General features: G+C 44.3%; 1 protein-coding gene across 2 annotated transcripts; it reads right to left on the minus strand.

Moving 5' to 3' along the window:
• Positions 1 to 617: 617 nt before the first annotated feature.
• LOC115172082 (echinoderm microtubule-associated protein-like 1) lies at positions 618 to 12,578 on the minus strand. Of its 2 annotated transcripts, none has more exons than XM_029729297.1 (7): positions 12,335 to 12,578; positions 9,116 to 9,301; positions 4,782 to 4,923; positions 4,474 to 4,590; positions 3,904 to 3,932; positions 2,992 to 3,018; positions 618 to 1,710 (listed from the first exon to the last, which is right to left on the minus strand). In XM_029729297.1, the coding sequence occupies exons 1-7, from the start codon at positions 12,483 to 12,485 to the stop codon at positions 1,418 to 1,420; spliced, it is 945 nt and encodes a 314-aa protein (XP_029585157.1). In that variant the 5' UTR covers positions 12,486 to 12,578; the 3' UTR covers positions 618 to 1,417. The 2 variants fall into 2 exon arrangements, with proteins under 2 accessions (XP_029585157.1, XP_029585206.1); XM_029729346.1 differs by lacking the exon at positions 12,335 to 12,578 and adding an exon at positions 10,180 to 10,666.
• Positions 12,579 to 14,275: the final 1,697 nt, after the last annotated feature.

A 14,275-nucleotide genomic window follows, 5' to 3' on the forward strand; every position in this document is an offset into this window, starting at 1 on the left:
ATTAAGTCGTTTTATTAGACATACAGTGATGATTTAAAAATATAATTACAAAGATTGCATGGGGGCTTTAAAGTCTCTGGGAAAGGAAACAGAGGGGGGTGCATACACAGTAAACTAGCCTACCCAATGTCATGTTGTCACCGAGTTGGATAGCATACATCTAGCCTTCTGACCCTCACGTACGCTGAGGCCTACAGTTTCTGTGAGCCGACGGCAGAGATTTCTGCCCCACTATGCATCTCCATAGGAGGTTTCTAACAGAACTTATCCAAGATACTATGTACAAAACACACACACATTCACTCACTCACACACACAGAGTAGAACTCCAAACACCATGGACATATCTTGTAATAATTTGTTATTACATTGTTATTATTACAGCAGGCTGTAGGGGGCGCCAGGTAGCCTAACGGTTAAGAGTGTTGGGCCAGTAACTGAAAGGTCACTGGTTTGAATCCCTGAGCCGACTAGGTGAAAAATCTGACAACGTGCCCTTGAGCAAGGCACTTAAACCTAATTTCTCCTGTAAGTCGCTCTGGATAAGAGCGTCTGCTAAATTACTTTTAACATTTGTGTTGTAAGAGAAAGGAGAAAGAAAAAGTAGTCGAAGCAGGTGAGCACTGAAATGTTTATTAATGTCTGTCAACAGAGACAGAGATACACACTGAAATGTTTATTAATGTCTGTCAACAGAGACAGAGATACACACTGAAATGTTTATTAATGTCTGTCAACAGAGACAGAGATGCACACTGAAATGTTTATTAATGTCTGTCAACAGAGACAGAGATGCACACAGAAATCAAATAAGAGAATTCACTCATACTGTACATCCCCCCCAAAGTCAGGGAGATTTCAATGAAAACGCATACATCCATATTTTACTGACATAAAGCTACAAAACAAACAAAACTGGATATGAGTGTCTGCTAAATTACACAAATGTAAAACGTAAATGACATTAAGACAAAGAAACAGCAGAAAAAAATAGAGGCTTCCAGTTGACAGAGACAGAAATATGTAAGAAATTACAGAGAACAAAGTGAAGAGGACTATGGTCACTGATGGTGCTAGGAAATTCAACAAAAACAATCAAATAAACTCACTATTCTCTTTTCTGGTCAAACGAAAACCTCAAAGCCAAACTTCGTAACTATCAGTCCATCTCAAACATTACTAAAGACAACCTCCACTTCTACAGTAAATACCTCACATTGCTATACATTTTACAACATCTGGAAAACCGATTTCTCTTACAGGCCTACACTTGTAATAGCCCAAATATACGTTGCCCTTAACCACAGATCTAGGATCAGATTACCCAACCTCCAACCATAATGAGGATTAGAACAATATCTGACCCTAGACCTGTGTTTAGGAGCACCTTCTACATCCTCATAGCCTACTCTATTGCCTAGTAACAGATCTGGAAGTAATGGCTTGGTGATTTGAAGGGGCTTTTGTAATTGAACGTGTCCAGAGGAGAATACGTATTTTGATTGGTGCTTTTCTGCAGGGGGAGGGTGAAGGCAGGGGGTGTTTTGCGTGTCTTGGGCTTGGTCCGGTCGGAGGTCAGGGGGACTCCTTTGGTCTGAGAGGGGGTGCTGGTTCTGGTTGGTCTGGAGTTGGGGACCGTGGGGGCTGATTTGGCCACTTCAGAAGACCCAGTCCTTTTTGTTTGGGGGCTCAGATAGATCTGCATAGTCACTAAGTGAAGAGGTGAAATGAGGGGTTGAGGGTGAAAGTAGGGAATGAAGTGAGGTATGTTAGTGTGAGCAGATGGTGAGGGGTTGAGGGTGAAAGTAGGGAATGAAGTGAGGTATGTTAGTGTGAGCAGATGGTGAGGGGTTGAGGGTGAAAGTAGGGAATGAAGTGAGGTATGTTAGTGTGAGCAGATGGTGAGGGGTTGAAGTGTTGGGGTGTGAGGGAGCAGGTGGTGAGGGGTTGAAGTGTTGGGGTGTGAGGGAGCAGGTGGTGAGGGTTGAAGTGTTGGGGTGTGAGGAGGTGGACAGGGGTTGTAGTGTTGGGGTGTGAGGAGGTTGTGAGGGGTGGAAGCGTTGAGGTGGTGAGGGGTTGAAGTGTTGAGGTGCGAGGAGATGGTGGGGGGTTAAAGTGTTGAGGTGGTGAGGAGTTGAAGTGTTGAGGTGGTGAGGGGTTGAAGTGTTGAGGTGGTGAGGGGTTGAAGTGTTGAGGTGGTGAGGGATTGAAGTGTTGGGGTGCGAGGAGGTGGTGAGGGGTTGAAGTGTTGAGGTGGTGAAGTGTTGAAGTGGTGAGGGGTTGAGGTGTGAGGAGGTGGTGAGGGGTTGAGGTGGTGAGGAGGTGGTGAGGGGTTGAGGTGTGAGGAGGTGGTGAGGGGTTGAGGTGGTGAGGGGTTGAGGTGGTGAGGGGATGAGGGGTTGAGGTGGTGAGGGGTTGAGGTGTGAGGAGGTGAAGTGGTGAGGGGTTGAAGTGTTGAGGTGGTGAGGGGTTGAAGTGGTGAGGGGTTGAAGTGTTGAGGTGAGAGGGAAAGGTGTGGATGTGTCGTGGAGAGGGAATGGGAAGGGAAGAGAAGTCATGATGATACATGGTGAGAAAATGAGAGACAAGGATAAAACAAGTGTTCAAATACAGTGCTTACTTGTACTTTAGAAACCAGAAGATGTATATGCCACAGATTAGATTTGAGCTTTTAGTAGATATTATTCCATAAACTTGACAAACTTGACAGACGTTGTCTCTTCTGAGATAGATAATGCATGGGATCAGTAACAGGCGGTGGAGAATACAGTCATAGTATGTAGAACTCAGTGGAGGCTGCTGAGGGAGGACGGCTCAAAGTAATGGCTGGAATGAAGTCAATGGAACGGTATCAACAACATGGAAACCATGGAAACCAGATGTTTGATACCATTTCATTGGCTCCATTCCAGCCATTACTAGGAGAGCTAGACTAAGACATATCCAGTTGAGGTTAAGAATGTTATTCCAGAAGGTTGGACTGAGGTCTACCTTTACAGTGTGTCACACGCCTCGACCCTGTAGACAACAAACACAGAACAGAGAGAGCAGGTCACTATGTGGGAGTTATAGTAGCCACTCTAACCATTTGTCAGTGGTGTAAATTACTTAAGTAAAAATACTTTAAAGTACTACTTAAGTCGTTTTTGGGGGTATCTGTACTTTACTATTTATATATTTTTGTCAACTTTTACTTTTACTTCACTACATTCCTAAAGAAAATAATGTAGTTTTTCTCCATACATTTTCCCTGACACACAAAAGTACTCATTACATTTTCAATGCTTAGCAGGGCAGGAAAATGGTCCAATTCACACACTTATCAAGAGAACATCCCTGGTCATTCCTATTGCCTCTGATCTGGCAGACTCACTAAACACAAATGCTTCATTTGTAAATTATGTCTGACTGTTGGAGTGTGCCCCTGGCTATCCGTAAATAAAAAAACAAGAAAATTGTGCTGTCTGGTTTTCTTAGTATAAGGAATTTGAAATTATTTTTACTTTTAATACTTAAGTATATATTAGCATACATTTAGTATATGTATATATTTACATTTGATACTTAAGTATATTTAAAACCAAATACTTTTACTCAAGTACTATTTTACTGGGTGACTTTCACTTTTACTTAGTAATTACTTAGTCATTTTCTATGAAGTTATCTTTACCTTTACTCAAGTATGTACTTTTTACACCACTGCCATTTATCAATGGTATGTTACAGTAGGATCAATCTAACCAACAGCTTGTTTTCCATTTCATTAACCTTAAATAAAGGTTCAATCAAATTTTTTTAAATTCAACCTGGCCATTACTCTACCCAAGACCTGTTGTCCATCTTAGTGCTGCTCCCTGCTAGTGGGAAGAGCATACTACAGTAGACATTAAATAATTGTCTTACCTACACTGGCTGTAGGCTCCTTGGTTTTGCTGCAAGAAGAGAGTGAGAAAGGAGAAGTTAGGCCCCATCCCACAAGCATGGAAATTATTCTCAATCTCACGTCTATTCTCAATCTCCCGCTCGTCTATAACAAGGATGGACAACTCCAGTCCACGAGGGCCACAGTCCTGATGCTTTTAGTTTTTACACCAGGTTACCCAGACACAGATATAAACCAGTGTCTGATTGACGAACAAGGATGGAAACCAGCAGACCTTCAAGGACCAGAGTTGTGACTCCTGCTGTAGGGATGTATTTGAAACTACGTAAGAGCCTTATCGACAGAACAGTTCTAGCCACGGGAAGATGTTTGGGCATGGGGCTGCTGCTAATGCAGGACTTATAAAGGCCCAGTGCACTACTGTTGTGAGAAATCCCAACAAAAATGTCTTGTGATTTGTTTCAGGGCATGCTAGAGCCCTCTCATCACCCTTACTTTCCGTGGCTATGTTCAGAACACATTTAAACACCCCTTCTCTCTTACTGACACTGACGTCTAGGTTCCTGTGCAGTATCTGCCTACTAACCTACCTATCGGCTTTCTTACTGCCGGGGGCCGCTGTAGAGCCTGAGGGGCCAGGTCGGGGGCCAGGCCGAGCTGTCTTAGAGGTACAGTCCTTCAAACTGCCTGCTGAACTCTTCACACCACTGAGGGAGAAAGGGGGAGGGGGGGAGAAAAAAGAGAGAGGTGGGGGAGAGAGATGTTAGAGAGAGTGAAACAAAAGCAAGTGTATGATTCATTTGTTGAAATGTATCTAGCTAGAGTTACTGTAGAGGTTTAGTAATCATACTGTACCTCTCTGTGTTTGCAGGTGACTGTTAGTGATTGTGTACTGTACCTCTTGGCTGATGCTCCTGGTAAGGGGCTGTAGTTCCGTGCGGTGGAGGTAGAGGGCATTGTAGAGCTTGTGGAGCTTTTCTTCAGAGAGGCAAGGTTGTTCATTGATGGTCTGGACGGCAGGGCCAGAGACACAGGCCTAGCTGCTGGTGCATAGGGGAAATGTGGGTGAGGAGGGTGTGTGTGTGTATGTAGCATTGCCTCAGAGCCATAGAAAACATACTATACACATTTCTGAGCACCTCCAAGACATAGGATACTGATGTACTAATGATTTTGTTACTTTAGACAGAAACAAAAGTAGGGTGGTTGGTTGTGAAGGATGGGTGGGTGTAATCAACGACTGTCTATCAATCCAAAGGTTGTGTGTTCGAGTCGTGTTGGGGACAACTGTAGCATTTTAGCTAACCCCAATTCACTTAACCTTTCACGTAAATTCACCTAACCTTTGTCTTATTTTTTTAAATGAACCGTTATTTAACTAGGCCAGTCAGTTAAGAACAAATTCTTATTTTCAATGACGGCCTAGGAACAGTGGGTTAACTGCCTTGTTCAGGGGCAGAACGACAGATTTTTACCTTGTCAGCTCGGGGGTTTGATCTAATTCTCCCCATAATTCTCCTTTGTTGTCATGACGCAACAAGCAACTTGGTCTCAGAGAAAGACGCATAATACTATACATCCTCCAAGATCTATGTAAGTTACATCATCCAATTTGTGCTATTGTACGACTGGGTAAGAAGCATGATACTGTACTTCCTCTAATTCATATGATATTGTGTGACCCCTATTCCATTCATAATGTAACCTAACAATGTAACATACAGTATCATACTATTTATTTATTTATTTCACCTTTATTTAACCAGGTAGGCTAGTTGAGAACAAGTTCTCATTTACAACTGCGACCTGGCCAAGATAAAGCAAAGCAGTGCGACACATACAACAGAGTTACACATGGAGTAAACAAACATACAGTCAATAATACAGTATAAAAAAAATCTATATACAGTGTGCGCAAATGAGGTAAGATAAGGTAGGTAAGGCAATAAATAGGCCATGGTGGCAAAGTAATTACAATATAGCAATTAAACACTGGAATGGTAGATGTGCAGAAGATGAATGTGCAAGTAGAGATACTGGGGTGCAAAGGAGCAAGATAAATAAATACAGTATGGGGATGAGGTAGTTGGATGGGTTATTTACAGATGGGCTATGTACAGGTGCAGTGATCTGTGAGCTGCTCTGACAGCTGGTGCTTAAAGCTAGTGAGGGAGATTTGAGTCTCCAGCTTCAGTGATTTTTGCAGTTCATTCCAGTCATTGGCAGCAGAGAACTGGAAGGAAAGGCGGCCAAAGGAGGAATTGGCTTTGGGGGTGACCAGTGAGATATACCTGCTGGAGCGCGTGCTACGGGTGGGTGCTGCTATGGTGACCAGTGAGCTGAGATAAGGCGGGGCTTTACCTAGCAGAGACTTGTAGATGACCTGGAGCTAGTGGGTTTGACGACGAGTATGAAGCGAGGGCCAGCTAACGAGAGCGTACAGGTCGCAGTGGTGGGTAGTATATGGGGCTTTGGTGACAAAATGGATGGCACTGTGATAGACTGCATCCAGTTTGTTGAGTAGAGTGTTGGAGGCTGTTTTGTAAATGACAACGCCGAAGTCGAGGATCGGTAGGATGGTCAGTTTAAAGAGGGTATGTTTGGCAGCATGAGTGAAGGATGCTTTGTTGCGAAATAGAAAGCCGATTCTAGGTTTAATTTTGGATTGGAGATGCTTAATGTGAGTCTGGAAGGAGAGTTTACAGTCTAACCAGACACCTAGGTATTTGTAGTTGTCCACATATTCTAAGTCAGAACCGTCCAGAGTAGTGATGCTGGACGGGCAGGCAGGTGCGGGCAGCGATCGGTTGAAGAGTATGCATTTAGTTTTACTTGCATTTAAGAGCAGTTGGAGGCCACGGAAGGAGAGTTGTATGGCATTGAAGCTCGTCTGGAGGTTAGTTAACACAGTGTCCAAAGAAGGGCCAGAAGTATACAGAATGTTGTACAGAGAAGAGAGTCGGCCCGAGAATTGAACCCAGTGGCACCCCCATTGAGACTATATGGAGTGTCACAGAGTTACGTACAGAATAATAAAGATTCTCTGGTCTGATGAAACCAAGATTGAACTCTTTGGCGTGAATGCCAAGCGTCACGTCTGGAGGAAAACTGGCACCATCCCTACGGTGAAGCATAGTGGCAGATGTTGAAGTGTGGGAATGTTTTTCAGTGGCAGGGACTGGGAGACTAGTCAGGATCGAGGGAAAGATGAACTGAGCAAAGTACAGAGAGATCCCTGATGAAAACCTGCTCTAGAGCACTCGGGACCTCAGACTGGGACGAAGGACAACAACCCTAAGCACACAGCCAAAACAACACAGGATTGGCTTCGGGACAAGTCTCTGAATGTCCTTGAGTGGCCCAGCCAGAGCCCGGACTTGAACCCGATAAAACATCTCTGGGGAGACCTGAAAATAGCTGTGCAGAGACGCTCCTCATCTAGCCTGACAGAGCTTGAGAGGATCTGCAGAGAAGAATGGGAGAAACTCCCCAAATACAGGCTTGTCAAGCTTGTAGTGTCATACCCAAGAAGACTCAAGGCTGTAATCGCTGCCAAAGGCGGTTCAACAAAGTACTGAGTAAAGGGTCTGAATACTTATGTAAATGTGATATGTTTTTTATTTTAAATAAATGAGCAAAAATGTCTAAAAACCTGTTTTTGCTTTGTCATAATGGGGTATTGTGTGTAGATTGTTGAGGAAAAAAACAATTTGATACATTTTAGAATAAGGCTGTGGCCTAACAAAATGTGGAAAAAGTCAAGGGGTCTGAATAATTTCCGAAGGCACTGTATATACTGAACAAAAATATAAACGCAACATGTAAAGTGTTGGTCCCATGTTTCATGAGCTGAAAAAAAAGATCCCAGAAATGTTCCATATGCACAAAAAGCTTATTTCCCCAAATTTGGTGCAGAAATTTGGTTACATCCCTGTTAGTGAGCATTTCTCCTGTGCCAAGATAATCCACACCTAACAGGTGTGGCATATCAAGAAGCTGATTAAACAGCATGATCATTACACTGATGCACCTTGTGCTGTGGACAATAAAAGGCCACTCTAAAATGTGCAGTTTTATCACACAACACAATGCCACAGATGTCTCAAGTTTTGAGGGAGCGTGCAACTGGCATGCTGACTGCAGGAAGGTCCACCAGAGCTGTTTCCAGATAATTTTATGTTAATTTCTCTACTATAAGCCACCTCCAACGTTGTTTTAAAGAATTTGGCAGTATGCTCAACCATGTAGCATTTACAAAAATATAAACAAAACATTCAACAATTCAAATGATTTTACTGAGTTACAGTTCATATAAGGAAATCAGTAAATTGAAATAAATTCATTAGGCCCTAGTCTATGGATTTCACATGACCGGGCAGGGGCCATCCATTGGGGAGCCAGGCCCAACCAATCAGAATTTGTTTTTCCCCACAATATGGCTTTATTACAGACAGAAATACTCCTCCGTTTCATCAGCTGTCTGGGTGGCTGGTCTCAGACGATTGTAAATAAGAATAGAATATCTTTCTAAACACTTCTACATTAATGTGGATGCTAACATGATTATGGCTAATCATGAATTAATCAGAAATAATGATAAGTGAGAAAGTTACAGAGCGTCAAAGATCATACTCCCAGGACATGCTAACCTCTGTTATTGGTAATGGTGAAATGTTAACATGTCTTGGGGGTATGATCTTTGACCCTCTAACTTTCTCACTCATCCTTATTCCCGATTCATTAAGGATGACCTGTAATCATGGTAGCATCTACATTAATTTAGATGTCTTCAGAAACATATTCTATTCTTATTTATAGTAAAAGTGACTCCAAAATGACACAATACATGATTTAATAATTGGGCACAAAATAATCTGAAACACAACCAAAACAAACTGCAAATACATTCAACAAGTTTGTAGAGTCACAAGCTTGATGTAGTCATTGCTTGCTAGGAATATGGGACCAAATACAAACGTTTGACTACTTTATTTATAAAGAATCCTTAGGGGTGTCAATCATTTTGACTCCTACCATTTTGAGAAAAAAAAGATTACTAGTTAAACATAATCTCTTTCTCTGAGCAATTGTATTAGTATAAAATAATATATTTTCCCAAATTCTTTTTGCATACAATATAGCTCATTATTTCAATTGTTTATTTTATACAGTCATTATTGCTCATCTTTATCAAGGATGTCAATCATTTCGGACCCCACTATGTGTGTGTACCTTTCTCAGCAGGTCCTTTCTTGGCGTTGGTGGCCTGGTGTTCCTCTGAGATGTTGAGTCTCTTGAGGATGTCTGCCAGGGCCATCTTCAGAAGCTGGATCTCATCATCCTGCATCTGCATCCGCTGCTCCAGGTATGTCAGGCGGTCTGCTACATCTATCCCGCTCGCTGCAGAGCTGCGGTCATCTGGGGAGCACAACCACACACAGAGTTAGCCCACTGAGCTAAAGCCACTGCTTCAGGTACGTCAGATGGTCCACTATATCCATCCCGCATGCCACCAAGCTACGGTAACATAGACAGCTAAAGCCATTTGTACCCAACCAGCGCCACTAACACTGTCTTAGCCCAGTGAGCTAAAGCCACTGCCCATTGAGCAATTCAAGACCATGTTAGCACACACACACACACACACACACACACACACACACACACACACACACACACACACACACACACACACACACACACACACACACACTTCCAGGTGATTGATATAGACTCATCAAACAGACTCTGAATAGAGTCACAGATTCATTAAAACAGACTGAACAGAGTCACAGACTCATACAGACTGAATATTCACACAGATTCATCAAACAGACTGACCAGTCCCAGACTCATCAAACAGAATTCTTCACATATCACACAGACACCTTACACAGTAACATAAATACTGTAGACATAAAAGCTGAAACAAACAATAGCACGTGCACTATAATTCACACATAACAAACACCACACACACATGCCACAGACAACAGACACACATCATTCGGATAAAAACCAAGAGACAATATTCTATAAATTACATCAATAGGAAGAACACTCCTAATAAATTGCATAATTTTGTATATATATATATATATATATATATATAAAAAATGTTTACTAAACCATATGAAAGTACGACCACAGAGATCAAATGAAATACATCTGCTACCACAAAGACCAAGACAATAGGTGCCATCTGTGTCCTATTAGTAGACTGTAATCCCTATGAGAGTGGTGCTAGGAAGTGACTGGTGGAATGGTAAACAAAAAGAACCGAAGCTGTCGTATACCTTTAGAAACCCTGTGCAGTGAGGAGTTGTCATAAAGATTCCTCATACTGGGTAACCCTTCCTCCACTCCAGAACTCCTCCTCCTCCTCTCTTCCACTGTCTGACAGACAATATCTTCCTCCATCCTAGTGATTGCCAGTTCTCTCTCTCTCTTTGTGTTCCACTGGCTGGTGTTCTCATCTCCACTGTTCCATCCTCTGTTCCAGTTCTGTCACACAGTAGAACGTGCACGGAGCTCTTCTCCCTTCCTCTCCGCTCTAACCAGCCTCACACCAAGATCACTAAATGTATATCACAACAACTGTTCTCTCCTCTCTTCCTGTCCTGTTTTCCTCTGTAACAGCATCAAATCCAGGTCACAAAGACTGAGTCCATGGTGAGATTATGAAACATTATTAAGGGTTTTTTCTCTCGGTCTCTCCTTTATCACGTTCCCTCTCTCTCTGGGTGGTGTCTGCTGTTGTGGGGCATGCTGATGTTTACAACATTGCTTCAAGCCTTGATCTGAGATTGCGTGTGCATGTGTGTGTGTGTAGGGGTGTGTGCATGTGTGTGTGTGTGTAGGGGTGTGTGCGTGTGTAGGGGTGTGTGTGCGTGTGTGTGTGTGAGTGTGTGTGTGTGTGTGTTAGATCATGCCTATCCTCTCCAATTCGGCCTAAAGCGAGGGGTTTGGTGTGTGTGTGTGTGTGTGTTATACAATAGCACAATGATAATCCCTCAGACTGAGCCTCTCTGGCACGAGCAACCCCACCCCCACCCTGATTAACCTTCTGTCAGACTGACAGACAGAAAGAGGAAGAGATAGAGGGAGAGGTGGACAGAAAGATAGAGAGCTGATAAAGAGGGAAATAGAAAGGGAGGGAGAGAAGTGGAGAGAAAGAGAGAGAGAGAGATAGAAAGGAAGAGAGGAAGAGGCGGACAGAAAGAGAGAGAGAAGGAGAGGAAGAGAGAGGGAGAGGGGGACAGAAAGAGAGAGGAGGAGAGGAAGAGAGAGAGAGGCAGAAAAAAAGAGGAGGAGAGGAAGAGAGGGAGAGGCGGACAGAAAGAGAGAGAGAAAATAATACAGATGGAGAGAGAAAGATGACAGAGAGAGAGAGAGTTAGACACAAATAGAGATGTAAAGTAAGAACACACAGAGAGAGAGAGACAGGTTGCATGGCCTTGTATTGTTCTCCTGTAAGAAGCTTGTCCAGCTCATTGATCATCCGCTCTTCAGTCTTTTATTTACAATAGTACAGGCCACTCTGACTGATGGAGGCTGAACGTGACACACAACACATGCTAATACACCAGCAGTGACTGACAAACCATGCCAAGTGTCAACACATGTCATTTATTTAGGAGAGTGAATATGTGAGGATATACCATAGCACTAAGCGAATACAGGTTATTTTAGGCATAGTCTAGCCATATATGCAGATAAGTGTAGTCTTCTATATTTGGCATTGTGACCCGGTGTACTCTCTGACTTAGTGTTTCTCTTCCTGTTTTTGGCTGTGACATCAGGCCTGTGCCACCTCCAGAAACCTAATGTGGTATTGGGATTAGAATAGCCTGTAATCCCAGCCCTGGAAAAGGGAATTAGTAGCACCCAGCTCAAATCTCTATTGCTGCACTAACTCAGCTATACAAACCACAAACCCAGCCTTCACACACATACGCACAGCCTACACACACACACACACACACACACACACACACACACACACACACACACACACACACACACACACACACACACACACACACACACACAAGCTAACAGGAATATGTAATAGAATCCCACTACACAACATAGAAACAACCCAAAAACAAACATTTAGAAAACCATAGGCCTATGGCAATGATGTTGATGTAGAGGGCAGTCATTTGGTATTCTCCTTTCCAAGATGGTGTGCTTTGAGAATGGCAGAATGAACATGTCTATTCATATCCAAAATTCACCACCCTCTTTGCATACCCACACAAACCCTCTGACAGACACCAATACCCCCCCATCACACAATCAGGCCCCAAATTACTAGAAGTAAAGTGACACTGTAGTGATTGGAATTGCCCCCTCCCCCCCAAAAAAATAATATATGTTCAGAGGAATCTTCATTACTTTACCTATATGAATTGTACCCCACCCCGCCATCCCCCACACATACAGTACCGGTCATGAAGTCTGTGTCTGGAGCCAGCAGGGAGTCATGGTGGTAGGTCTCCCGAAGAGAGGGCCTCCTCAGTCCCGTCTCCTCCATCCCCAACCCCTGGTCCACCAACTCCTCCATGGGACTGTCCTCCATCGACGTCCCAGACGCCATGCCTACCCACCTCTGTGTGTGCGAGTGTGTGAGGGTGTGATCCTACAAAAGGGTTGCATACACTCCTCCTCTTCCACTGAGCTCAGTCAATCACCTTCCCTTATCCGCTCCCCTCCCTCCCTCCCTCTTTCATCCCTGGTTCCAGAGCCAGAGGAGTGTAGATGGAGCCTAGAGGGAGATGGGTGGGAAGATGATGTCATTAAGGAGAGATTAAAAGGCCCTGGTAAGCCATCTCAAGCCCTCAGCCAAGAACGACAGGATAGTGGAGTGATGGAAGAAGAGGGGGAGGAAGGTAGAGGAGTGGAGTGCAGGAAGGGAGAGAGGGGAGAGAGGGGAGAGAGGGGAGAGAGGGGAGAGAGGGGAGAGAGGGGAGAGAGGTGAGAGAGGGGAGAGAGGGCAGAGAGGTGAGAGAGGGGAGAGAGGGGAGAGAGGGGAGAGAGGGGAGAGAGGGGGAGAGAGGTGAGAGGGCACTTGGTCTCAAACAGGTTAACTTCAGCTTCCACCAGAGACGCGGGCAGGGGTTGCTATGACTACCTGGGTTTGTGTAACAACACTCTCAGAGCCAAAGTGAGAATAGTTAAACACACAATTCATATTCCTCAACAAAGATTTATTGGTATTGTACTGATACCGAACTGCTGATGTTTTCAAAAGATGTATCCATCCACCCACACTAAAGCAAAGTGCTTGCATCAGACTGCCAGCTGGTCAGGCTGCTGCATCGTAGGCCTAGTAGGGCTGATGAGCTACAGAAGATTAGGAGGAAAACTTTAATTCATTAATTAAAGGCATCACAGGGACAATAAGCTGACCATGTTAACTATAATTATGGGGAAGGCAGCTCCGGATAAATGTTACCCACTGATCTACGATCAGCTCTAACCCTCCCCAATCCTATCCTTAATCATCAGGGTGGAAACACTCAAACATACCTTATCAGTGTCTAGGGGTAAGTATATCCTACTGTGCAGTAAAGGAAGAGTTGAACAACAGATGAAAGGGCATTAGGGCACAGCAAGGGCCTCCCCAATAAGACCTAGAGTAAGCTTCTTCCTTTGTCTATTTTGCACTTTACTAGATTGGTATTCCAGCAGATGGTCTGCCATCCCAGTGTGCTGCACTGCACAGTATCAGTGTTTGTCCTGCCCACTGCTGATGTAGCGTAGTTAGTTCCAGATAGTATTGCACACACACACACACGTAGTGGCATCACCTTCCTTCCATAAGACCTGTGATACCGCCGGTACCGGTCACCCTCATAACTGTGTAACTGTCCCCCATAGAAGACACCCAGCCTTTCCTTTTCTAATAGCAGGCCTACAGTACTGATGGGAGTGGATTGTGGGTGCTGGAGGCCTACAGTACTGATGGGAGTGGATTGTGGGTGCTGGAGGCCTACAGTACTGATGGGAGTGGATTGTGGGTGCTGGAGGCCTACAGTACTGATGGGAGTGGATTGTGGGTGCTGGAGGCCTACAGTACTGATGGGAGTGGATTGTGGGTGCTGGAGGCCTACAGTACTGATGGGAGTGGATTGTGGGTGCTGGAGGCCTACAGTACTGATGGGAGTGGATTGTGGGTGCTCGAGGCCTACAGTACTGATGGGAGTGGATTGTGGGTGCTGGAGGCCTACAGTACTGATGGGAGTGGATTGTGGGTGCTCGAGGCCTACAGTACTGATGGGAGTGGATTGTGGGTGCTGGAGGCCTACAGTAGTGATGGGAGTGGATTGTGGGTGCTCGAGGCCTACAGTACTGATGGGAGTGGATTGTGGGTGCTGGAGGCCTACA

Source organism: Salmo trutta, chromosome 1 (assembly GCF_901001165.1).
Source record: "Salmo trutta chromosome 1, fSalTru1.1, whole genome shotgun sequence".
Taxonomy (NCBI): Eukaryota; Metazoa; Chordata; class Actinopteri; order Salmoniformes; family Salmonidae; genus Salmo; species Salmo trutta.

What these genes read in the sequence shown, in the direction of transcription:
- LOC115172082 (XM_029729297.1), bottom strand. Translation starts at nt 12,485, where the DNA reads ATGGCGTCTGGGACGTCGATGGAGGACAGTCCCATGGAGGAGTTGGTG. An exon ending in CCAGGAGCATCAGCCAAGAG is followed by an intron (nt 4,591 to 4,781) that starts GTACAGTACACA and finishes TTTCTCCCTCAG; the next exon opens with TGGTGTGAAGAGTTCAGCAG. An exon ending in GGAGCCTACAGCCAGTGTAG is followed by an intron (nt 3,019 to 3,903) that starts GTAAGACAATTA and finishes TGTTGTCTACAG; the next exon opens with GGTCGAGGCGTGTGACACAC.